At 29.6% G+C, this 27,130-nt stretch overlaps 2 protein-coding genes across 4 annotated transcripts in view; one reads left to right on the top strand and one right to left on the bottom strand.

Annotated features, from left to right (window-relative positions):
• Positions 1-928: 928 nt before the first annotated feature.
• Positions 929-5,793, bottom strand: LOC126833664 (trypsin I-P1-like). 2 transcript variants are annotated; one of them, XM_050565116.1, is made up of 7 exons: positions 5,282-5,793; positions 5,161-5,201; positions 4,964-5,073; positions 2,332-2,652; positions 1,943-2,187; positions 1,535-1,695; positions 929-1,337 (listed from the first exon to the last, which is right to left on the bottom strand). In XM_050565116.1, exons 1-7 carry the CDS (start codon positions 5,337-5,339, stop codon positions 1,170-1,172), a joined length of 1,104 nt encoding a protein of 367 aa, XP_050421073.1. In that variant the 5' UTR covers positions 5,340-5,793; the 3' UTR covers positions 929-1,169. The 2 variants fall into 2 exon arrangements, with proteins under 2 accessions (XP_050421073.1, XP_050421072.1); XM_050565115.1 differs by having other exon boundaries at positions 2,332-2,655; positions 5,282-5,787.
• A 5,270-nt stretch (positions 5,794-11,063) lies between these two features.
• Positions 11,064-27,130, top strand: part of LOC126833608 (alpha-1,6-mannosyl-glycoprotein 2-beta-N-acetylglucosaminyltransferase) — a 34,588-nt gene continuing 18,521 nt past the window's right edge. Inside the window, exon 1 of one of the 2 annotated variants that reach the window (XM_050565038.1) lies at positions 11,064-11,328. The gene's annotated coding sequence lies outside the window, so the exon portion shown is untranslated. The remainder of the gene's footprint in view (positions 11,329-27,130) is intronic. The other variant, XM_050565039.1, reaches the window with a different exon arrangement.

Raw genomic sequence — 27,130 nt, 5'->3', positions numbered from 1 at the left:
AAGTTTGCATGACGTGATACAATCGTGCATTTTTAAATATTGATCGTCGGCAAATCGATCTAGTTTACCTTTTAGCCTTTCTCGATTTAGGCACAGATGATGAAAAATATAATTATAATTTAGTCCATCAGTGCTTTTTGAGAGACATACAATAAGAGTCGTTTAACAATGGGTACGATCTCGATCGTGAAAATCTCTTGCACGTTGGTTGAACTATTCACTGTCATTTCAGGCGTAAATAACACAAAACGTACACGCCATTGTTAAACTAAATAATATTTCTGCCTTCGGCTTCGGCGAAATATTGTTATACATGTAGACCACCAATCTTAAAACTTAAACTGAAAATTCTGCTTCACGACTACAACGGTTGTAATCAATCTAAAACTTAATAAACTATAAAACCCCGAACAGCAGATAACTAACGAAACTAAGTCGAAGAATTTAGTGTTTCTATAGGATTTAGTTTATCATATTAAACATCATCGCACAGAAGTCTAAACTAATTAAGAATCAGCTTAGATTTATTTAAGATTATTCGAGTCTTCAGTTGATTAAAATCAGTTCAGTGACTTAGAGTTCCACATGGCCACTAACATAAATACTTTTCTTTCACAATCGGGTAACAATAAAAACAATGTGTTACGATTTTATTTATTGAAAAACGATAATATCAAATAGATAAAAAGTCAAAAGTGTTGTTCTATTATTGTTTCGACATGGTTTGTTGCTATGGAAACTGTAATAAAAAATTATTTTAACGTCGAAAATCCACTGCCGGGTCGTTAATTTGTGTAAAACATATTTTGATATTAAAGTGTCACCGTCGATTGTTACTCTGTTATTATAATAATTAATATAATATGTATGATATGGATTTGCCCATTTCTTTTAAATATTCTGTTGTTGTTGTATTTGGTCAAATAAATTACCTACAATACAAATCATTTATTCCGTACTTTGATGTCACCAAAAAAGGCGTTAAATCAACTCATTCGTTATTGTTAAAAATATATAGTATAATTTTTACACAAAAATAGTGATAACATATACGTTGTTGTAAAAAAAAAAATAATAAAACCATAACGATCGAAATATTTGTAATCATATATACACGCCTAAAAAGTGTTTAGTAGTTGGACATAAAATAATAATAATTATGTCGTCGGTTAATTGACGTCCTGAGCGTTAACTGCTATCCATTTTAGATACGAAGTGACTTTGGTGTAAACGCCCGGTTTTCCTTGTTCTGCACAGCCTATACCCCACGACACCACTCCAATGTTCGTCCACTTGCCATCCTGTCTTTGCATGAGTAACGGACCGCCGGAATCGCCCTGTATATTAACATTAACACACGTACGTAAAAAGAACCCTACCAGTCCAAGTAAAATGGGAGTACCCACTGAATTCCCTGGACGGTTTCAGACCGTTTAAAAAGATCAATACTTATTTTCTTATACTGCTTATAAAAAAAAATTAAGGAAACCCAAAAACCCCCAAGAACCATGGTGAGGGCACGGTTTTAGCTTACCAAACAAGAATCTTTTCCTCCGTTATACGATGCAGCGCACAAGTTGGTCCTGAAAATGGGTTGTGTAAAAGCCGAAGTGCAGTTAATGTGGTCCCACACCGGTACGGGCACTTCCATGAGGATGTCGCTTATTTCACCGCCGAACGAAGTCTGACCCCAACCTTTAAAATAATTTTTGTTAACAAACCGATAAAACGGTTAATAATGTAGTTTTACTTGTACTTGTGAATCATTGTCGTTTATCGCGACAGGACAAAGATTTGGTATTGGATGAATCAATGAGGAAATTGTGAATTTGAAAACGAGGTAAAATTTTTAAGAGTCGATCAGCCAACTTGGACAAATGTGCATCAAATAATGTATTATCTCAACAGTTAATTAGCTCTATGAATGCAGTCATTGACATACCTGTAACGATAGCAGTCTTTTTGTAAACTACCATGTTGGTTTTCGGCAAACAAATCGGTCGGATGAACGTGTTGTAAGTGGTCGGTCTGTTCAACTTGACGATGGCTATGTCGTTGATGTTAGTGGCTTTGTCATAATCCGGGTGCACTCTGATGTCTGTCGCTCTGTAATCGATGTACTGAGTTTCATTTTTCATAGTAAAGTCGTACTCGCCCAGTCTAATAACAAGATCCTTTTTCGTGTACCTAAAAGTCAACATAGTAGCTGCAATAATTTGTATTTTAATTGATCGAGCTCAAAACCACATGAGCTTTAATACAATATTGATTTTTATCTTTCAAAATTCATTCAATTTCACCAAGGACAATATTAACTTCTTCGAGACTTACTTTTTGAAACAATGTGCGGCCGTAAGCACAAACCTTCTGTTAAGTATAACACCGCCGCAAAAATTTGTGTAACCTAAGGTTTCCAGGAAAACTGCCATCCATGGCCAGTCACTTGCGGTGGTGCTTTGTACATTCATAATACTGGAAGTCGTTTTGCTGTTTATACCACAACTTGGATCTTCAGGAAATGGTTTTATCGGCTCTGGCGATGCCCTATCTAATGCTTTGTCTAAGTCTGACTCGTCTGAATCGTTGCTGGTCTGCCTCTTTCGTTTATTCGGCACATTGTTGTTGGAAGCTGGACAACAAACACCCTCTACTCTTCTGAAAACAAAGCACCAGTTAAAGTGAAATCAAAAACGAGAAAAGTAATTACTAGTGTCTAGTATCGATTGTTCTACAATAGTGTTTGATAACTAGATCGTATAAATAGTTTATATTTTTATTCGAAATGAAAACAAATTAACAATTATTTGTTTAAGTTACAAAGTTGTAAAACCTTATTTAGTAGAGTTAGTTTTTTATATACTACAATTATCCTTTTTTTAAACTAGAAAAAACGTTGTGTGAAACACATTATTGCTACGAATAATATAAAACACAAACTACAAATATTTGGAATTTAATTAGTTCTCTTAATTACCATTAAATTCTCTTTGTCTATGTTTCTTATGAATTCAATTAAGTTAATAATTATTTTGGTACGCCTAACTTACTTGCTCGTTAAAGTAATTCCTTTAAGAACTCATCAATTATTAAAACGTATCCAATGAAATGGATCAATTAATTTAATTCTAGAAGTATAGTTTTCTAATATTCTTTTGAGGGATGTACTTGACAGCTTCTTCATAACAGTATTATGATATTGTTACTAATTTCTGCTTAAGGCCTGATGCTAGATTTAATTCTATTCTTACTTTTTTGAAATTGTCATTGCACACAAAAACAAATACAGCCGATTAATATGTATAAGTAGAGTATGATAATTAGAGAGAAATAATTGCATTAAAGAAATTTAACAAAACAAAATAATATAGCATTAATAATAACAATACGTTTTTTCAGAAATTAAAAAGATTATATTTATAATATAATATTGATTTAACCTAAATCAATACTCAACAGGAGTTTTTTTATTGAATATTGACTTATGAGAAAATGAATTGAACTGAATATCGACATTCGTAACATAAATTAACGAAACATACTTTCGTTCATCACGAACGTTTATCATACTTAAAACGTTTAAAGCTTGAAAGAATAAAAATTAAAAACCGAACAACAAAATGCTATAAATAACTGACAAGGTCGAAAATAAAGAAGACTCTTAATTTTTCTAATGTAATAAATAAACGTATAATAGGAATCCTGTACACACCTTATTTATACTTATTCAATCGATATTTCTCTCCACCCCTCTACTTCACATACACACACACTTTATGTTGTGCATTCAAATAATGGTGAATAATTTAATAATTTTCCGTGAGTTAATTAAAAATAATATATAATCTACATATGTATGGACTTAATCACGTTTTTTATAATACCTTCAGTATTTTTTTTTGTTAAATTGATTATTACTTATTAGAAAATATGATAAACTGTATATGTTTAAAATTTAAACATTTTTTATATAACAAATGTACTTGTAAAAATAAACGTGTGAAAAATCACACACATGAATATACATAAGTTTTTATGTTGCACGGTATAATGCTGAATCTCAAAATTATAATACTAAAGTACTTTTAAGCTGTGGAAAAGTTTAAAAATTGTTTATTTATAGCCACGCGGTACAAACGTGCCTTTTTTAATTATCTAGACAAGCCTCTCCAATAAACTCTATTATATATATAGGTACTTCATATTTTAATTTAAAATGCATTTTAAACGTATTAATAAATATCATATTTTAGTAACAAATATTATCTATATTTAGTATTACTGTAAAGCAACCGTGCAAGTTTTAGTATATTTCACTAAAAAAACAACTCAAACCATCTATTAATCATAGAAATACAAAGCTATGTATAATATACTAATATAGTATAAAATCGAATTTAATATAATGCATAAGAAATATCGTACTCAAAAACCATTTTTTTTTACCTAGGTAGTGTTTAAAAGAAAATTCGTTTATGAATTATGAAACTTTTTATCAGTCATGTGTCAAGTTTATTCGTTACCGCCTCTTCTATGTGCTTTTAATTTACACGCATTCATCCATTTAAGTATACCAATAGCATAACTTAATACTTGATATGGGTAACCTCCGGGCATTGTTGTTTGGTATTTACTATTAGCAATAATAACATTCAGCAATTCATCGCAATTTTTAACGAGTGGACGATGAACAGTACATTAATAATAATATGTTGTTTTGCACATAAGTGTCATTTGAATAACCGAGTTTCGAATAATCTATACATTAACACTTTTGACAATTATAAGTTATAACATAATATATTATTGTACGTACTAACAAATATTGTACCTTGAATACAAGGACGCGTTACGACGGTTACAATACCTATATCGATGTAGATATTTGTGTATTATGTATTTATTTTTTTGTCCATCTAGAAAGATGATATTATTTTGTTATTAAATAAAAAACGTCTTTACTCACATGTCTTGCATGTAGCCGCATTTTTTTAGCTTTGACGGCGATTCAGTGGCGGTATTGCAATATTGGATGCTAGGAACACACTCCGAGTCTCTGTCGCACAAATCAACCCTCTACAAACAATATATATGTTCACAAACGGTTGGTTTTGCCGATGCTGGCGATAGGGCGGTTTATATAGAGCCCGATAAATACATTACCCGTTCGGTGTCTCTTTGCAGTTGAACCCTGACTAATTGACCTGGTCGAAGAATCAAAAACAGAAAACTAAGTAAGTCAACATAATATTAAATGGCAAACAACTGATTATTGACTTTTTACCCGATATGCCACCGACACCGACGCAAAACACGATCCCGACCACAAACGTCCCGTACATTTCTTTTTTTTTTTACAATATTGCCCCAACGCGATCACTGGTTAATTATTTTTTGGTTTGTCTGAATCTTGTAAGTAATTGACGACGAAAACTGTAAAACTCTTAGTGCGCTTGTTTGTGCACATGCTTTAGTATAGCGAACTCCCGGCGGACGAACGCGAGAGTGACATTGCACACGAGTACGCAGTGGTCACCAGACGATGCCGACAACAAAAACCGGTTTGTTTCGATAGACTGGAGCTTCTTATATATAATATAATAAATATTATTCAACAATTAGACGACCCGTGGTGGTTACAAACAGTGGCGGTGATAGGCGACTACGTCACATCCAGATCTGTTAGACCTTCGAGCTTACATCATTATTATTTCACATACCTAATTTACTGTTTTATCGTAGATTATACGCGAATCCGATGCGAGTTGGAATCCAGCGTCGCACTGTCGAAAGTTATTTAATTAGTTTTGAACAAGAGCAATGACAACGGTACAAAGCAGCTGTCGTCGGTCTGTGAGTGCATCAAAAAGGTAGACGCAAATAGCCTCTCCCTGTGAATACATTTGTAAACACCAGGCCAAGTATACTACAGCATACAGCAGTCGGTAGATCTTAATACCGAGTGTAAATAATAATTCAGACGTAATCAAATTATTATGACTAAGTCGTTACAATTGTGTACTCTGATATCTCGAGGGAATTTGTAAACGCTAAAGTCAAAATGGATCATACGGTTGTAAATAAGTATACATTTAATAAAACACAGTATGGCTTAAATTGTAACAAAAACCGTATCACAAGAAGAATTCCCATGACTGGTATATATATGTTTTGTTGAAATTTTAGTATCTATGTACTTGTATTATTATAACACGACAATTATTATTCATTAGTTGTATTTGTAATATGTTATTTATTTAGAAGAGCTTCTGTTAAACAGCTAAAATTTAAATGTTAAGACTTAAGATGGTGTTGAGTAACTAGGCAGTGTAGAAATTAATTCTAAAAACAGTGTTACGATTCTTTAATTCAAATGTGTTTCTCAAATTTCCTGTCAAGTAACTTTGCTAACATTCATTTTTTAAGTTTTCTCAATTGTTTTTTGTTGATGTTAAAAAAACAACAACCCAGCACACTGCACTGAGTAAACTATTATCTAATACTCATAAGATACCAGCATACTAAGATTGTAATTGAGTACAAAAACGTTAGTCGATAGCATTTTATGTAAGTCTAATACAAGCAACGGCAAAAACGTAAATGTCGACGCTTGTTACGAAAAATGATATTTTCCATTCGCCTTAAGTATGACTGTCTTTGTAGTGAATGCATATTGCATGCAGTAATATATATATATATATATATATATATATATATATATATATATATATAGAGTATAAATATAGATAGAGCTGTCAATGGTATTTGCTATTCACTTACCGCCGTCGTATTCTAGTATGTTTTCGACGTCACAGACGTAAACTGTAAAACATAATATATTAGTTTTCGTAGCAAACAAAACCGGGTATTTTAGTATTTTTTAAGCAAAGAAACGTACTTATGGCTTTGGAAACCGCCTTTTTTCAAGGACTAATATCAATTAATTATAGACAATATACAAATCGTTCAATTCTGTTTATCATATCGCTTTATTATATCGATCAGACCGGTTGATGTGGCCATAGCTCAAAGGCGCGACTAAAACAAGTTTTTATTGCCTATAGACATTTTATTCCCTTAAGACGTTCCCGAACCCATGCAATGTAGTTTTATAATAAATATGTTTAATAATGAATTGTAAAAAATGTTATATAGTTAACTAAATGGCTTGATTAGGTAACAAATATTAAAAATTCAATTAGAATTTAATTATAAATTTTGTAATGTCACAAAATGGAAAAAAGTTAATTTCGAAGTGATAACATTTTCCTAAATTTCATTCTTGTTTTCCTTACATATAATTCTTACATCTATTAAAAGAAAATACACAGCTATTGTTCAAGTATGTCTTTTTCAAATTAATCTACTAAAAATCAAATACATACTAACTAAAATGGTACCAATCAGTTACCTTTTTTTTTTGTATTAGAAAATATGATCTTTATGAAACTTGTCATTTTAAAAGTCGATGTCATAAAGGACGATTTTTTTAAAAGATGGGCTAGATTAGATTTTTATAACTTTTTACAATGTTAACTTATTTTACAGAAAAACATGTTTAGCAATTTAATTATAAACAGTAATTATCATTCCTATTCAGTTTCCAGTGCTTTATTTACCACGTCTTTACAAAACACTTACTATTTTATTTAAGATATAATATTTGATTTTACAGTATTTATATTTTAGCCAAAAATGTTCTTGCAATATTTTTTTATTGATTCATTGATTGATTCTGTGACACGAGACTAACATCAGCTTATAACAAAGTTAAATAGTGGTAGTATTTTCTGTAGTATAAGATAACCAATAAAAAACTAATAATTGTTACTAATAATTATTTATGTTCTCTTAAGTGTCTTCTAAATATTGTTTTAATAATATAATTTTTTTTTATAAATTTCACATATGGCTATTGTTAATGTGTAATTCCCATTCAAATAAAACTTATATTTATTTCAATATTTATTACTGTAATTGTCGCTCACAGATGTTATACCATAGTCGTCCAGCCAAAATTATGTGAATTGCAAAAAATAAACGCATGAACCTTTCACAGCAACAGCACTCTGCACTCAACAGCTGGCTACCGCAAATTATTCTGACAAAAGTGGTAATTTATATAAGTATGAATGACATGATTACAAAAATAATTTAAACATTGTTGACCCGGCGCGAAAAGTGTTTCGAGACAGTAATATTATTAATTTTGTTTGAGTTTGAGCGATTTTTTGGGTCGTTAAAATATTAGCATATATATTTTGGCGGATTAATAAACACTAACCGTCTTTAACCGAAAAATATCTGGTTCAGTGATTCAAATAATGTTATTAAATAATATTCATGGTAATTACTAATAATACTATACAGTTGATCCGATAGTTCTAATATTAACACACTGGATTAACATGTTGTATTCAACTTTTTTTTCATAGCATTTTCTTTTAAGGTTTAATTTTACTTTGACACTCCGGCAACTTAATTTTGATATGAATGAATACAATAATGACGCGTTCATTATGCATATAATATTAATTATTACTATACCGTTAACATAATATTGTCACTTTTGCTATATTATGTGAAACTTGTCAAAACAAGTTACATATTATTATGCAAGTTACTTACGGGTTTAGGTATTCAAATTGAATATAAAACACTGCGTTATTGGAAAACTTGCTTATCATGACATTTTTAACAACAACAACAAAAATAAACAGCTCCGCATCGAAGCTAATACATACAATTTATAATATGAATATGCTGCAATATATAATATGATATACGTGATTAATAGATAAACATGAAAATCTGTAGATAATTAGCACGTCTAGTTTTTTTACTAGATCACTTCTAAAATTGTAAAAAACAAGTTTTAATAAAACTTCAACATATTGTTTTGAATGTTTTGAAGTACACTATTTCTACAAATTATTTTTAAACGTTTTTTATGTTCTAAATTTGAAACTAGTCACAGAACTATAATTATTACTATGTGAATATTATTATTTTTTAAATGCAAAATAAAAATATTGAATTTTGATTTTAACTAAGAGCAGTGTATACAGTGTACTTGTACTATATGTTTAGTACTAAAAACTCTCCTAATAATAACGTCCAAAATGTATAGCTTGTTTTCATACTAATATTATTGGAACAATTTAGTTTTATAAATTGTGGCACTTTTGAACGTATTAATTTGTTCTATGAGATGTAATCACTCGTGCCATCCAATACCGTTATTACTTGTAACTAAATGAGAATATCTTTATTATTATTTATAATATATTATAGCTATTATAAAATTGTATTCTTCACTAACGAATGATTCATGAAAGGGTTCAAAAGGTTTGGTTACCGCTATGAATTAGTACCGTGGTCGTTTGAACTCAGAAGAATGTGTACTCAATTTACTTATTTATTTTTATTGCGGGATGCGAAGACGGTTATTAATTCCAATGTAAACGAACTAGGATCTATTGTAATAATAATAAAATACACAATATCATAGCCTATAGTTTTGTTAAATTATAAACAGCTTTTAGTTAACGATTACAATAATAATAAATGTTGTTTAATAGTTTGGGAAAAACAAATTATAGCGTTAAAAAACCAAAACCGTTTCTTGATCGACTAAAAAAACATTGACGTGATGTTTATAGTTTCGCGATAATCTTGAGAAATAAAAATATAATCTAATAGGTATTATGTTGTCTCAATCGGCGTGTACGTTTTGTAATAGCCGAAACGAATTTTGACACGTTGACGCATCGAAATCGCAGCTATAGCCTATAATTTGGGTTTTTTTTATTTTCGATACGGTTTGAAAGAAATTTAAATAATTTATGTATAGCGTACCTATCTATCGCACAGTGGGTTGTACGTACTGCGGTTTTAGTTGGACGAAATTACCCAAAATTAATTTTTTAAAACGATAAGAAACAGACAAAAACTAACGCTTTTTAGGGTCCTCGTACCTTTTACCAAGTATTTTGCATAGGTTATAGAAAAAAAAATTAGTACTTTTAGTATAATATAATATTATTTGTGATGCGTGTAATGTAATATTATTATAATAGACCTTACACAACATACCTATTAGTAGGTACCTATGTACTAATACGCTTTTCGTTTTTCATTAAAATTGTTTAGGGAAATTACAGCGGGGTAAACAAGTTGTACGGCTTTATAACACTAAAAAAATCATCTGCTTATTTTTGCCCAGTGGCAAAATTAATTTTTATTTTAATATAACAAAACAGTTTCTATCTTATAATGAGTGAAAACTTTTTTCTTTATTTAGTTTTATGTATTTTTATTAGATTATTTGTACATTTGAAATAAAACTTGGTTTGAAAACCTAATAACCAGCGTGGCATAAATAGGCAGGTCGCTGGCAACATAAATTAGGGTGGTGCAATTTATTTTTTTCCGACTCATTTCAAATTTTTACAATTGAATATAATTTATTTTGAATGTTTTATATTTACTGTGAGGCGGCAATTATAATTATTAATTTGCCTAGGGGCGGATATTAATTTAGAATCCGCTTCTGTTAACGACGTTGTTACATCTACACATTATACATGTATTATTTTATATATTAATTTAGCGTCGGCATGTCAGATTTTTCCCGGATTTTCACAGACAATTGAAAAATGTTTCACTACATTTACTTATTAATATTTTTTAAGCTTATTACTTGTATCTATCATTTTATCTTGTTTGCAATTTAAAACGATTTGTTTAACATTTACACAAATTATTTATTTATATGCAGGAGACGCCTCGTGTAGGTACCCTACACCCTGAAGCCTGACTACCTGTGTTATACGTGGATTAATTAAAAACAAAATAATTTTGTCCGCAATCTCAGAACTATTCGTTTTTTTTATCAACGCACAGTATTATCGTTATCAATTATTATTGTTATTGAATGGCCGTGAAGGTCTTGGGGGGTTGCAGTCTAGTGTTTATTGGGTCATGTACGCCGACTGTCCGCTTGGGGCGCTTCGGCGCGGGTCGGGACGGTGTTCGAGTCATCCGCACCGCCGGCATTGGTTTCCTCCTCGATCGCGCGCTCCAAACAGTCGGTGATAGCGTTATCATTCTCGTCACTCGTGTCGTTCGTTCGTCGCTAATGCCGTCCCACGTCTGTCTGTAGTGTTAGTAATTTGTTTTTGTTTTTGAAAATTATTAAATACAATAAAATCACTCGTACTTTACCATACCCGTCGACGTTTTCGTGGCATGTACACGATCGCGAGCAGAGCAAGCTGTCGTCGACGTCCGACAATCGTCAGCTTCGCCTTTACGACGGATGACAAACAAGTAAGGTCTAATTTTCGGTTTACTTAAAACTCACCCCCGAACACCGCCGGTTTCACCGTGCTGAGTATATTACGTTATTCTCTTCTATCCAAACAGTCTATAAGGGTAACGACTAACGCATCTTAAATTGTTAATGCACCAGCATCTTAACGAGTCGGCGGTTTATTGCCATCAAAACGTTGGATTAGGTCTTGGTCCAGTCTTCCATACATTATGTCTGGTTTACACATTGCTTAGTACTTGTCAATAGCATAGGGGGTAGATACTTGTTTTTAGTAAATAAAACAGAGTTCACTCATACTCCAGGTTTTACTAATACTTAGTACTATTTGTACCTGTAACGATTAAAATACTGTAACTTTACCTGTTTACATGAGAGATATTAGTACAAGTGACAAGTACTAATGTGTAATGATGAATACTTAACATCGCATAAACCAGGCACTTGACGTACAACTGTAGTCAGAATTTAAACATTTGCCCGATAAAGGAATCCATCCAAAGACATTGCAGTTTTGGTCATTAAAAATCTCTAATTAAACTTGTATTCCTTCCTGAATCTAAACACTAGATTGACCATCCCTATATATACATTTTACATTATTGTAATATTTTAACTATCAAAATATGATGTTGGCTTTAATACATTTTAGTATAGTACTCTGTACTGAACAGTCCCTTTATATTAGGTAAACTTTGTTACATAGATACTCAAAATTAACCATTTGTTTATATAAGAAAGCGTAATGTATGACAAATCATTTGTTGTATTATTGAGTCATTAATAACATGTTTTCAAAACATTAGTTTTAATATTAAGAAAATGCTATGTTATATTAAGTCTTGAGTAAATGTTTTATTTGTAAGTAAAGAAACATTATTTGCTATAACCACAGATTTGTTTATATAACAATTATTTTACTGAAATAACAAATGCGAACCTACTTTGTCAAGTTATTTATATTAAAATTACAAAAAAAAAAAAAGAATCTCTTTAAGTAAATTTACTATAACCGTGTAATGCTTTTATGTAAAATATATTTAAAAGTAACATGTATTACCTAAGTACAAATTATTATCAGTGTATCTTGACTTAACACTTAACATATAATGTTGAATAATTAAAATAGTTGATAGATGGTTTTATAATTTATTCAGTTCTGAAATATCATATTTGAGTGTTCAATTAGTAAATGTACATTTTATTTTTGTTTATCTACAATGTATTTCTTAGGTTTCCACGATGATGATATCTTACATCAAAAGAAAATAACTAAGTTCTATACAAATTTTCTTTGAATATAAAATATCATGATAGATATAATTAGGCACTTCAAGGTCTGATTGTATAACAAATAAAATTAATTTTTACTCAAGGTCTTTTGGCCCCTGAATACTCTATTTGATGACTATTCAATAATATTTCTGTAGATTTTGTAAGTACTATGACTACTGGGTTCTGGATTGGCGTTGTCAAAACTAATTTTACAACTCAAAAAATAAGTATATACTTAGGTATTTACTATTTTACAAATGCTTTCTTGTCTGAATAAACATATAATCAGTATTCTCATTGTTCCTAGCTACAATTCATTAAGTGCATACAATAGGTATACCTTTTCATTTTTCGTTCACGTTATTCCGTTACACTTCATATTGTTGGAGAACAAATAGCAAGACCCAGGGCAAGTTTTATTTTGAATTAGGTAGGCTTTTATATGGACCAGATTTGATTTTTATTCTTTAAATCTTACTTGCAAATCTGATTTTGGTCTTCAAATAAAATGTGTAGGGTAATATTTAAAAATACCAAAAGTTCATATTCCATTAACCTTGAAAAAAAAACGTGGTATTTTATAAATAAATAAACAATAAATAAATTATATATTCAAAAATATATTAATGTATTTTATGTAGATATTTTGTTGTTTAATAAGCCAAAGGATCCATTTATGTTCGATTCAGTATGATATGGATGGAGCCCATAGAGGTATGTTGTTTTTATACAAATTTCGTCAGTGTTGCCTAACTGACAACAGTGGTGTTTATCTCGTACATAGAACAGATCTTCCAAATAATAATTACAAATTAATGTCTTTATTTTTCTCCTGACCCCTACAAAAATATTATGTTATTGATAAAATTGTGTTATTATGGCGTAACTAATTTTGTGATAGCATCTTATGTCAAGACGATTTCGATAGAAACCACTCCCCATAAATATTTTCAAGGTTATAAAGAGACATAATAATTTGGTCTGTTGGAAATATGATTTGATTCTTTCTCATGGTTCAAAATTTCGTTAAGTTTTTCCATTGATCAAAAATCGTATAGATATAGAAGCTCTTAGCTCTTGTAGATAGATGGGAGAGTTATTTTTTATTTTTATATGGGAACAATATGAAAATAAACGCGTAATATTATTTGTTACTTATAAAAATTCTTTTTTGTTTTTAACTTAAGTTTACAATAACTCGAATATTTAAAAAATGTATGACTCAAATTTTCTATAAAATTCGTTATATTGAATACAAATTAGGTTGAGAAATTTGGAAAAACTGTATTTAAAAATGTAGTATTTAAGTTTCAACAATTATTTGGAATATTTTTTAACAACATTCAAATGTATATGGCACGCATCACATCATTGTGCGAATTATTCGTAACTATCAGTTTATCATTTGTTTCAATTTTTTTATATATGAGTTTTTATCTATAAACTATCTCATATTAGTCTTTGAAGTCTATCATACAATTTTTGGCAAAATGAAAATTATATTATATTATTGTTTTATTAAAACTAATTTGATTTAGTTGTCTGAATTTAAATACCTTAAATAATCTGAATTGTTTTTAACGTTGGTAATTATATATTAAACTAAATAAATGTTAATTAATGACTTAATAGATTTAGGTATCCAAAACAAATATTTCTATTTCATTGTTTTCAACATATATATTTGTAAATAAAATATCCATAATTTTGTATAAATAATAATTGTACAACATTATTCATATTACAAAAAAATATAAATATGGCTTAGATATCACATAAATTATAATCACCAACCTACCTTATTCAATTATGCTTAACAATTTATTGAATTGAATTGTTTTACGTATAATTATGAATAAGATGTCATTTTTTTTAACAACATTACCACGCCATAAAAAAAACTTAATCAGGTTTCACAATGACGTCCATTTTTGTATTAATGAACTTTTTCAATGGATTACCGTTGTCGTGCTGTGTTTTGAACTTGTTTATCGTTATGAAACTGTATATAGTTCATACGTCCAGAGAAAGCGGAAAGGAGGTTAAATTAATGAAAAGTTTCCGAGAAAGAAAATTTCAGAGAATAGCGATTCTATTAAAACGCCCGCGGTTATTAATCTATTTTACGAGTGTACGAGTATAGTGTATAATATTAATAACATATTGCATTATTATATTATAATGCAAGACATATTCTTATAGTTATTATTATAGATTTTTATAAAGACAAAATAGTTGCGAAAAATAAGTTAATCCATGAAAATTTATAATTTTAGGTTTTATTAAATTAAACTGAGATGAATATTAAATATATATGTTTCATTAATATATTTTAATAACCATGAGTTACAACTTACAGAATTAAAACTAATTATTACGTCAAGTATAAAAATCGATATCACTATAAAAAAGTATTTACTTATAATAATAATATATTAAATAGAATACAATAAGCAACCGATGTAATGTGGGGAAAACTTACGTTGAAAAATGTGTGGTTTTAGCTGAATCGTTCATTTTAAAAACGACAAAACTTGAACAACTTAGCTTTTACATTAACAGCGAGGTTAAGTTAGCCTGACTTACATATTTTAATTGTTTAGTTTACACTTAGTTTTTGCAATGTTTCCAATTTCTTACGGTCGAATTTGAGTTTGACAATGTAGTTTTTACAAATAATACGTATAACTTCATTTTTTGTAAAAACAATGGCTGACGTTTTTGAAATAACGTTTCAACTTTATATTTTATAAATGCAATCCTGCTGTTATAGTTCTTGATAAAATTCCTTTCTTTTCTGTTCATTTAAGAATCATAAAACATTTCTATTAAATACCTGATAAGTCCAATAGTAATTTATTTCTGTTGTTTTTATAATGATATAAAATAACGAGTAGAGTTTCATGTTATACGTAATTATACTAATGGATAAATACATAATATAGGTACCAAGTTATATGTGCGTGATGTATATTGTTAACGATAATAATTAATTAAGAAATAATGTTATTAGTAATTATTGTAGAGTGTGTTAGTTTGATCAAATAAAATATTATATTATATTTTTGAGATTTTTGTGAGCTTGACATTTTAGCTACGATGTGGAGCTGTTTTTTTTTTTTTTTGAGAATGAAAGCAACTTTTTTTGTGGCCGAGGTGGCGTCAATTTTACAAATGTAATATTATTGTTTTCATTTCTTACCGCCAAATTGTATTAGACGCTTTACAGCGTTAAATTTCTTATTAAGAAAGAATCTAACCTTAATAATATAATCGAGTGCTTATTTTGCTTTTGTCATTTATCATTCACAAATTGTACGTTTGATTTTCGGAATCGAAATAAACAAAATATAAAGGTGTAGCAAAAAATAATTCTATCCTTAGTTTAAAGTATTTTACAGTGACCAACTTTAGGGCGATTAAGTTGGTGAAGTTCAAATAATGCGAAATGATATTGCGATAATAAAAGAAAAATAAGTGGAACATATCGCCGTATAAACTGTACAAATGTCTGCCCACTACATTTGTTTCTGGAAAGTTGCCCCTGGAAAAAAGAATGGAAAACTTTATGGCTTTTAATGTAAATTAAAGATTTAAAGTTTTTAAAATGGCTTATAGTATATTCTATTCGTTTGTAAAGAACTTCTACTGTTGGAAACCTAATAATTTAACGATAACAATTGTGCTGTTATATGCTTCTTATTCGTAGACGGGTTAAATTAAGTTCGACAGTCAATTAAAGAGCTCGGACCCATTGCTACCTTCTTATCACAACGGGGTCAACTATGCCGAGGATAAAATTAACAATGTAAGCTATCTGCGCTTTTTCCTACCGATTACCATTTACCTGCATACAAAATGACAAGAATTAGATTATTTTATTGCACAATATACACTATACAACAGTATATATTATATTATCAAAACCTTGCATTAATCAGTCAGTGTTTAAAGTGCTACTGAGCTTAAGCAAAGGCAACGTATTGGTGAACTTGTGTTATATGAGCATTTTAAATTTTAAGTACGAGGCCAGTTAACGTTGGTTTTAGATGGCGTTGTACATTAAAAACATGCAATGCAAAATTAAACTATGATGAAGGCAAAAAAAAGTCAATTCGGCGCAGTTGACCAATCCGCCGACAAAATTCGTCTTGTTTTTTCCTCATTACAATGGCGTAGTTACGATTCCGTTAGCCTTACAATTTTAATTGAATTATAAATAGATATCTTTATTCTATTTCACCTATTGTCTTTCCTACTCGTGTTAAGTAACCGTGTTGTATTTATAACATGTATTTTTTTTATTCGGAACAACCATTGCTTTTTGTATTGAACATTGGCAAAAGTCGCTATTCGCGTTATCGCCTACAAGTATACTTTTTTGGCGTTCGGTTATTATTATTTCTATTGGTTAACCTGTGCGGGTCGCTGTATAAAAAATATCATGGGTCACGATCAACGCTAGTGCGCCTTAACAACATTATAATACATTTTATATTTTATGTACAGAGAGTAAAGACTAAAAAAGAGTGTATTATAAAATTCTATTCTGCGCAACACCGTAACGACTCAATCCGTTAGTAAAAAAAAGTCTGCTCGCGAACTAACCAAGGGAGTAGTTATTATATTTCCCCGCTGCTCTAGGGCATTACATAGAACCAGAAAACTGCATTTACATTCAAAACACATTTAGTGAGATGATATAAATTCTGGTCTAAAAAATAAAATGCCAAGCCGGAACATTGATTTTGTTTTTTATTTTATAAATCGCATGGACGTAACTTTTCGTAGTGTCCGCCAAAAGTTTCAAATATATGAAGTATGCTTGACGATTTCACTATCTTGCGTATTCGCTTATATATTCAAACCGCAGTAGTCCAAGTTAAGCAAAAATAAAATTTTAATCTTTTTGGATTCAGAACAAAAAATGTGTCCGCTTTACGGAAAAACAGACTCATGGATATGTTTGTCTTTATATATATACAATATACATATATGTTATGTATACATTAACGTTTGAAGTGTGTTTGCTTCTCGCGTGTACTTGAGCGTTTTTATAGAGTTGGGAAATTGTCGTTGAAATGGCGGATTATTCTTTGCTTCGTTTCTTTTAAACGTATAATAATATACCTACGCTTTTATGCTTCACAGCAACTGCTGAAAACACTTACCCGCAGAGCGCTATTATAAGTAATCTTTTGTTTGCCCGCCGCCAAAATGTTTTCTATCGGAAACCTGCCAATTTAATTAAGAAAGTTATTTCCATTCAAAGGGTAATTTCATCGAACCGATTGGCTAACTACACTTAGACGCGGACACCGTCAAAAGAGTTCGTGCGACGTTTGATACACGCACTTTTGATATGTATATATTATATTTTTTTTTAAAAAAAAGGGGTTTTTTTTCTTTCATTCGCATTAAATGTCTCTTGAACGGTGCGAAGGGCACTTCCGTAGGCTGTGTTTTTTTCTTCTTCTGCATATTACTGTCTCTGCCTGGTGTAAAATATTCAACGTTTGCTCTTTTGTCGAATAATTTATTACTGTAAACGCCACTCGATGACGTGTAGTCTAAAATATAACGCTAAAGAAAATATATTCATAACGTATTAAACGAAACGTCATTTTTTTTCTTTTCCTTTTAATCCAAGATCACGTTTTAAGAATTGCTTACAACTTACCATAACGGTTCTTTGTGGGACAAACACGTTGAATTAATTTCCGTAAACCATTGGCCGCAAGAAATTCTCCATCGTTCTACCTATTCTAAGCTTGTTTGTTTTGTGTTTGTGTAAAACTGTTATCCAAATGCCTATTATATTTACTTTCAGTATTACATTCAAACATCAACGCCTTAACTTTTAGGCATTATATTCAGTGTATGATGTTTAACCGCAATTCAACCATCACAACTTGTATGGTCTTTATAATAAAATAATAAAATAATCAGCTATACATTCTTCTATTTATTACATGATTATTATTTTTGACGGTGTTTCTTTTTTCCCATATTAGTTGTAGGTAAATTATTAATGTAGCGAGGATATTTGCTTTAAGTTATTCGATTTTGGATGGATGTTTGATGTGCCAACACTAAAAACCAAACATTAATTTTTAATTAACACAAAAAATTACATGTAATTTAATAAATCATTTTCACGAAAATTCATTATATTTTATAGGTAAATGCCGTGGTTCTTGCACTTATGTAATAGCAATTTAACTTTTATTGTCTTTATTGTTTTCAATGATTGTGTGTTTGAATTCATTGATGCGGTTAGTTTTTTCTCGAACTAAATTAAATTCAAAAAGGTCAAAGGATGTTAATTCCTGCATTAGTCGCGTGTAATTGATTCTCCTCAGAAAATGTGTATAGTTTATTAAGTGTAGTGAAATATGTTCTATTGTTTTGGTTTTAAAAATTACTTTTAGAGAAATTGTTACCCTTACATATTATGGCGTAATAAAGAATTAGGCAACTCGACCTGGGGCCTAATCATTCATCCGGACTATTAATCACAATTATTGCATTCTACACCGCCGTGCACTGGTGGCTTCGTTAAGGGGCGAGTAGCACAAATTCACCGTGTCTATATCTTTTTTGTCGTCATAGCTGCTGCTAATTATTATCGGTAATCGTTACTTTTTCTTGACATCTTTACGCTTCGGGTTTGCCTCGTCCGCCAACGATTCGACGTATATAACATATTTAAAAGATAGATTTTTTGTGGTAGGTATAATATTATGCGTATTCCAAGTTGGAATACGGTGTTCTTCGCAAGCGATATTATGTGCTATCGACTATCATAATAATATATGTGTAACCAAACAATAATGCGTCTCCCAATCGCAAATAATTAGATTTAAAGAAATACACACAACAGACGGAACGAGAACCGACCGTGGCGGCCGTCGTTGTCGAGCGTGAAGTCGATTAGAGTAAGAAATAAAAAATACAAAAATCGATTGTTCACGGTGTGCTAATTACTATTATACCCGTTGCTGTCAGCAAAGCCGACGACAGATATGTTATAATTGATTAAATACCCACAAGTTCTTCGAACCCTTGCTGCTATCCTATTGCGTGATACGCGTCCTGCTGCGTCTTAAGTTGCCTCCGCCACAAAGGACTCGGCCACAACTACTTAAAGCTTTTACACTTTGCCGCGGCTACAACAACAGCTGTTTTTCTAACTTGCTTTCATCAAAGGTTTTCTCTCGTTTCTCTTTGTTTCTCTCTCCTAGCATGGGTCGCCGTTTCCTGTTTATTGTATTTTGGACCTCGTTCGACGTGCGTGGAATAACGCGTGCGTTTGAATTTATAGTAGCACGCGTGATGTTTATGTTTTTCGGGACGATATATTGATGCAGTATAAGTTTAAACAATAGCATACGTTATTATCAAACGGTTTTTTTTTAAACGAACAAATTGCTAAGAATCGCATAGAAATCGTGTATACTCATCCGAAAGTTTTGTTTGTCCCAGAAATAACAATATACTCGTACTTAGTGTTGTGTTATCTATGAAGCGAAGGTTTATGATATTTACCTAGGTTACTGACACTATACAGTGTAATATTTTAAATCAAAATTTAAAACTAAATATTTCTTGGACGCACCTACATATGATCACGTTCACGTGTCCTTACGTATAATGTATATCTATAAGTAATATATGTATACATTACGTACACATTTTATATATATATATTTGTTTAGAAGGTTTAATAGTTTTCAAACATTTTTGTTGTATTCTTATGGCTGGTCCTTGTCGTCGTTCTTATACTGTTTCAAAACTACATTAATTTATTTACAAGAACATAATGAATAATATTCTAAGATAACGCGTGGCTTGACGCAACTGTTGTGTTACTTTGGTAGCTTATTCGTTTTTAATTAGTTTCGAAGTTGTTAGGTGTTTTGTAATGTTGTGTACGTCCTACAACTTAGAATTTAATTATACAGCACCTAAATTATTTTATTAACTGTGCTCATTTTGTATGGTTACGTTTTATGCCATTGAAAAAGTTAAAAAAACGTTTTTATTGAACTTTTAGACTTCGGGGTGGATATTTGTATCTTACAGATATAAAACGGTTTCTAATACTTGTCAGATTATATTGAAAATTGTAATCAATCAAATAAAATAGCTTTGATTTGTTTTAAAAACTTTCCGGTATTGATAGACTATTTTATTGGTATTTTTCTTTTATTTTTAATAATATGTATAAAATTTACTTACTGTACTTATTGTCAATTTTGGGCTTGTCCCGTATAAAATAAAATAAATAAATAAATTATTTAGCTAAATTATTTTTTTTATGTGAAATATTTGTATCGTTAACGTACCAGCTTTCAAACAAAAAGGCATTATGTTTTATTTAAAATAGGTATTTAACTTGTAGAAAACTGGCCTATTCAACCTTAAACAATTTTTGTTACAGTAAACTATATTCCCTTAAGTATGAGATTTTTCCTTTTTCTTTTTTTCTTAGACCATTGCCTTGTCTTATATTTTTGAAGCTTTTATAGCAAATTAAAAAGTAGTACTAAAAACAGTCCTTGTTATCAAAACCACTTTAAATTTCTGAGTACCTACCTACGCGCTAAAATAACCGAATAATTAAACAGCCATTATGTTGATATACTAGAATGTAGTTTGTACTGGGCACACTATTTTGCATATTTTGTTTTAGAAGGATCAAGTGGATGAGTGGTAAATAATTGGGGCCTATGTAAATTAACTTTTTTAAAAGTGACAAGTAAAAACTAAAAAAGTTTGTGTTATGTATACTGTTCTCATATTTTAAAATCGTATGATTAAATGTTTATAATTGTGATTTGTTTAATACTATTTGTTTTCAAATACCTCACCTGATCCTAAATTACATGAAGTTTATTACATTGCGTATATATTTTCAGTTTGTTAATATATATGTTTTGTGATGATTAAGATTTCTATTTCCTTGTTTACGACATATAAAGTTTGTAAATATATATTTCTGTCGTATTTGGTCAAATTCAATGTATACATTTTCGTCGAAAACGTCCCGGTTTTTTAATAAAAATCCTATTGACTATCGACAAAAAGAGATGAACCCATGGTACTCGTATGCAATTAAAACAAAAAAAAAACAAAATGGATCTACGTACGTCGGTCGGATAAGTAGGAATTTATTAGTATTGAATTTATTACTTTCTCCTTCGGGTAAACTATGCGGTGGTCGAGCATGGGGCCCAAATAACTGTGAGCGGATTGTGAAATAAGTATCCCGAAGCAATTCGTTTCCCCCTTAGCGAACAATTTTGCGATTACTTTGAGGCCAATAAATTTGTCTGAAGGGACAACGTCCGTCCATACGTCGATATGACCCCAAAGAATTATGCCTCCGTTTCGAAATATGTGCGTGAGTACCAAATAAATAAATAATCGTATATCGCATCCTTCTCGTCTTTCCCAAGGTCATGCGAAACTATAATAATATTAATAAAAATGATAACAATAAACATGACAAATTACAATAGTTGTTGTACATTGTATTTCAATGATTATTATTTTAAATAACCTTCCTGGAGTCTAAATTGTTATTTTCTTCCAATACTTACTTTATACGTTCTACTTAATCATTATCGAGTAGTCTATTTGATTTTTTTCTTGACGCTTTTTTCAATAATTATTAAAATAACTATTGACATAATTTTAACACAATATTACTTTTCAGAATTACCCGCTTGTTTTAACATTTCGCATAATATTTTTCGTTATCAATATAAATATACAGCATGGTACCCCATAAAATTGACTGTCCGGTTTCGAGTTAAAGGTCGTTTTAAAGAAATTCAATTTTCTTAATTTAACTATTCGCTAGTAACAAAGTAAAATATTAATTTTAATTTGAGATGCCTTGAGTATAATAATTTTAGAGACTTGTAGAGAATTGTATTTCTAAAAGTTATAATATTTGTATATTGATTATACATAGGTTTTATTATAATCACATAAAAATTGTTTTTATTAATTTAAATAAACTTTGAAAAATACAAACGAATTTAATTTTACATGTTTGTTTTAACGCAAGTGTGGGAACAAAGTGTTACACTGGATGTGAGGATGTTATTTAGAACCTTTAAAAGAACTCATATTTATTTGTTTGTCACTAATTATTATAATCATACAATCAAACAACTTGCTCCCAGCATCGATCATGTTTAAGTTGTTTAATCACCGATCAGGTTGATCAATGTGCTGGTAATTTAACCGGGCGTATTAAACGCATACTACTCGTTTTAATCGAAAAACTCATCACCAGTTTGAAATGAATAATGGGAAAGTAGCTGGGTACGACGAAATTGGAATAGAATAAATTAAACATTATTGAACAGGAGCTATCAATAAATAAATGGTTAATAAGTACATACTAAAAGAAGTACACGAAATAAGAGCTACAGTCGGAAGAGCTGATCCAGCTTACCCAACGATATCCATTAGGCGGATATTTACCGTGAGCTGGAGTGACGAGGACTAAATCTAATATGGTTAAATGGGGCTTTTGTGAAGAAGAAGAAGCGTGTGAATGTGCAGAACGACAGTCTGACAAACATCTTCTCTCGTGCACGATGAGTCCAGTACAATGCACTAAAAATCTGGCACTTCGCACTGGAAATCATAAATACTCTAGAGGTGGTTACATACTGGTTGCAACTTGTAGTATACAATGCAGGACGTTACCATTATGTTATTTCGATATAATAAATTAATTATCAAATTTATGTTACTTATTTTATTTTATCCGTTAATTATATTTTTTATGATTTATTACAATATTCTTATTTTATTGGCATTTTATAAACGGACTCAAGAAGAAGAAGACTCATTTAAATAAATAAATATTTTTTTTTTCAAATCGGTATGTGTAATTTTGTATGGAACAAATGTTTTTAAAGCTTTTCGTCTTAACATCCGCATCAATGTAGTGAGATGCATATTATGTCAATTTTTCAAAACCATAACGAATTCTTATTAATTCGTCGTAACTCATAAGCTTATAATTTTGAAACAAAAATAAATAATTTAAAGGTATCGATTTGAAAAATGGCATTTTCTACTTTGGTTTATTACATTCTTTCATTTATGGTTTCGTTTGCAATAACATTATTGTTATTACATACATTATACATATACTCGACCTCTGATAATATTTTACCACACTCCTAGGTCCGGAGGTAAATCAGTAACCGGTTTTCTAGTAGCTGTGATTATTACATAATGATTAACAAATGTATGCGCAGTGAATATTAAGAAAATGGATCCTTATATGCGAGCATCCGCTTACAGAAAAAACTAACACTGTATAGATTATATGACCGGCGACAATATTTTGGAATAAATAATTTTAACCCAGTTAGAATCACTGCCAAGAGTGAAAATTCCCATCAGGTATATTGTAAGCATTCTTTATATATTTTAGCTTGCAGTATGATATAAACGATCATAATTCTTTAATTTTTTTATTTTAAGTCTTTTAAAAAACAAGAAATATTAATTACAAAATAATAAGTGTACCCCTAGGCCGGCGTATTAAATAGTAATATTTTTTTTTTTAAGATAATTTAACTAAAATAAAGGTAAAAATATCGACTTTTGAAAAAAAATCAGATAAATTATGAGTTTAACAAGAGGCTTATGCATATGCTAAAACTGAAAAATTCCGGTAACTGATTTAGAGGCGGTAACTTGATTGGATACCTTTCAAAATAATAAACTAACTTTCAACAAAACAGTATAGCTGTGAAATCAATTTCTGAAGTCCCATGAAGTACTAACTTTATTCATATTAAAATATTAAGATGTTTTTTTTTTTTTTTTTTTTTATTTAAATTTTGTTTTTTTTTAAATAACTGGGAAAAATTATTATTGTTGATTTTTGTGGAGTTCTTATATCTTCTATCATATATACTAATACTACTTATGATTGTAACTTTCTATATTTACTATTACTATGCTCAAACTGTATTTTCGATTATACTTTATTGAAACACTTGGTACTGGTGTTAAAAAATATTGTTAAGGCAATTCTATTTTATGGTTATTATTTTTTTTATTCTTAAGGGGAAGAGTATCTATACTTTTATTATAATAGTTTCAATTGTAGTTTAAAGACATTAATAGTACTTCATCAAAGTATTTAGGATTAGGAAAGTTGTAGTGTTTTTTATTACTAGAGAGAAATAACAAAATAAATTGAATACTTTCAAAATTATCGTAATTCCCAAACATTACTTATGTATTGTATGTGTGCCTTTTTTTTTATTATCATTAACTCGTTTCTATGCTTAGCTTTGTACAATTTTTTGTGGAATTAAATTATATTTCTGGTCTCATTGTTTTCCTAATGTCTATTTAAATGTTCCAAAACAATATCATTGTTTTAATTTAGCGTTTAAATATTATAAAGTCATATAGACTTAACCGAGCATTACGCATGACTCTCTCGTAGTTAATTTTATGTATTATAATAATTAAATTCGTTTCACTTTTCTGAGTAAAGTTTACAAAATAAAATACACTATTATTAATAAATTTGAGCTAATCTTTTTTTTTGTACATATTTTTTAAGTTGACAAAAATAATTGAGTTATTTAATGCACAGTTTAACTGTTTTAAATTTTTTCCCATAGTATTTTCCTTACGGAATATTTTTATTAAAATGTATAATGGCTTTTAATATTTTGTTTTTTGCTTTTTTCACTATTAATATAATAATATACAGCAGTATGATAACAAAACAATGCAGTTTAAAATTCGATTTTACAATGAGTTTTTAAATTAACGTTTTAAACGTTCAAGTTTAATCTTCATTATTATAATATGTGTATTTAATTCGAGGTTTAAAACGGTTTTGTTCGAGGTTTAAAATGGTTTTCCATCCATACATTTTTTATACTTTAAATTTGTTTGTTACAAATGTAGTTCATTCAAGGGTCATTGGTGCTTTTCTATTGCTATTACACTGACTTATTGATCTCGAGCCTTCTGTATATAATATGTATATTTTTACAAAACAAATTAATAGGCATCGGTGCGAAGTAAATTGTTGCAGCTTAATATAATATTAATTACATTTTTGTTGTTTTATAATTTCATACTTTAAATATCTAAAATTGATTGAGTTAATACGCATAGTAGTTTTTTAAACAATACTAGGATCAAGTGTCATTTAAGCGTTAGTATTTATCGTTTCCGGTTACTAATGGAGTATTCTTCCTCGAAGCACGTTTTATTCCGTTTCAAGTCTACACTGATTATAATCATAATTATTTATATAACACATTTCCTTGTCAGTCTAGCTGTAACTAATATTCAGTTTACTCATTTGCAAAGTATAAACTATTACAAATTGAACGTTCATTGCTTACGAATTAAATAAGTACGAATTTACGAATTTAATACTTAATTCTTAATAATGTAAACATTTAATGTATTACGCTTACCTGTCTCTACTTATAATTTAATAATACTTCTGTTCAATATTACATATTTTTAAATGTAATATAGGCCTGTTAATATTGTCACTGAAAATTATTAACATTCTGTAAACTCATAATTTTAATCAGCACAACTTTGAAGAAATTGTACTATACTGCACAGCGTTATTAACATAAATATAAAAGTTGAATTAAATTATAATTTGTATTTTTTAATTTTAATTGAATTTTATATTACGTTTTGAGGGGGAATGTAGTACCTATAATGAAAGTAAAGTCGTGCGAGTTTAAGCGGTTTTCACAGTATCTTACATTCGTTTTTTTAGTTAGAATTTTTATGGAAAAAATAAATTATAACATTTTTTAATAATAACAATAATATATATTATAATACAGCTATCGTAAAAATTCTTGAATTTATGTACCCACCATGGAGGTATGATACACAAGATTATTTTTTACATGCATATTATTAAAATTGTTTTATAATATATTGTTGTACATCTGTTATTTATCTATGTAAATATAGGAGGGAATAATCTATACATATACTAAAATTTATTTATCTATACTTCAGTTACTGTAAAAAAAAAAATAAGTTATTGCGTAAGTTTGATTTTTCCCACGTGTCATATTTAGCATTTATTTGTCGCAGTACATTTTATATGTGTGAAGTCATCTACTGCAATACTGATGTCTACCCTCTTGACCATATAAGGAGTAGTAAATATGTTATGTAGGGCGATTTTTTTGCTTTAAGTATTTCATCAATATGTATTGTAACGTATTATAGCATACTTTTAGGTTTTAATGTTTCCATACTTTGCAGGCGCGTTTATCACAATAATAATAAATGTATGCAACGTGATTAAATTATATAGCATCACTTAAATAATATTTGATACTCGTTCTAATTTTATACACTTTGTGATATTTTTTGTATCCGAATTTATCGAAGAGGAAAAATGGTAATGTAAAAAAAATCCAATTATTATTTTAACACTTGACTTCATAAATCGGTTTCATTCGCCAATGTATAGGT

This window comes from Adelges cooleyi, unplaced genomic scaffold (genome assembly GCF_023614345.1).
Source record: "Adelges cooleyi isolate 19-005CV unplaced genomic scaffold, UGA_ACOO_1.1 ACOO_flye_CR_arks_rails_tigmint_CR_PRNA_2, whole genome shotgun sequence".
In the NCBI taxonomy this organism is placed as follows: Eukaryota; Metazoa; Arthropoda; class Insecta; order Hemiptera; family Adelgidae; genus Adelges; species Adelges cooleyi.
The sequence above is the reverse complement of the archived record's forward strand: the minus strand, read 5'-3'. Positions and strand labels throughout refer to the sequence as shown.

Bases quoted from the DNA above. Each gene is read 5' to 3' on its own strand.
- LOC126833664 (XM_050565115.1), bottom strand. From the start codon at position 5,339: ATGTACGGGACGTTTGTGGTCGGGATCGTGTTTTGCGTCGGTGTCGGT. The intron at 5,202-5,281 runs GTAAAAAGTCAA...TTCTTCGACCAG, and splicing joins CGGTGTCGGTGGCATATCGG to GTCAATTAGTCAGGGTTCAA. The intron at 2,188-2,331 runs GTAAGTCTCGAA...GTTGACTTTTAG, and splicing joins GCCGCACATTGTTTCAAAAA to GTACACGAAAAAGGATCTTG.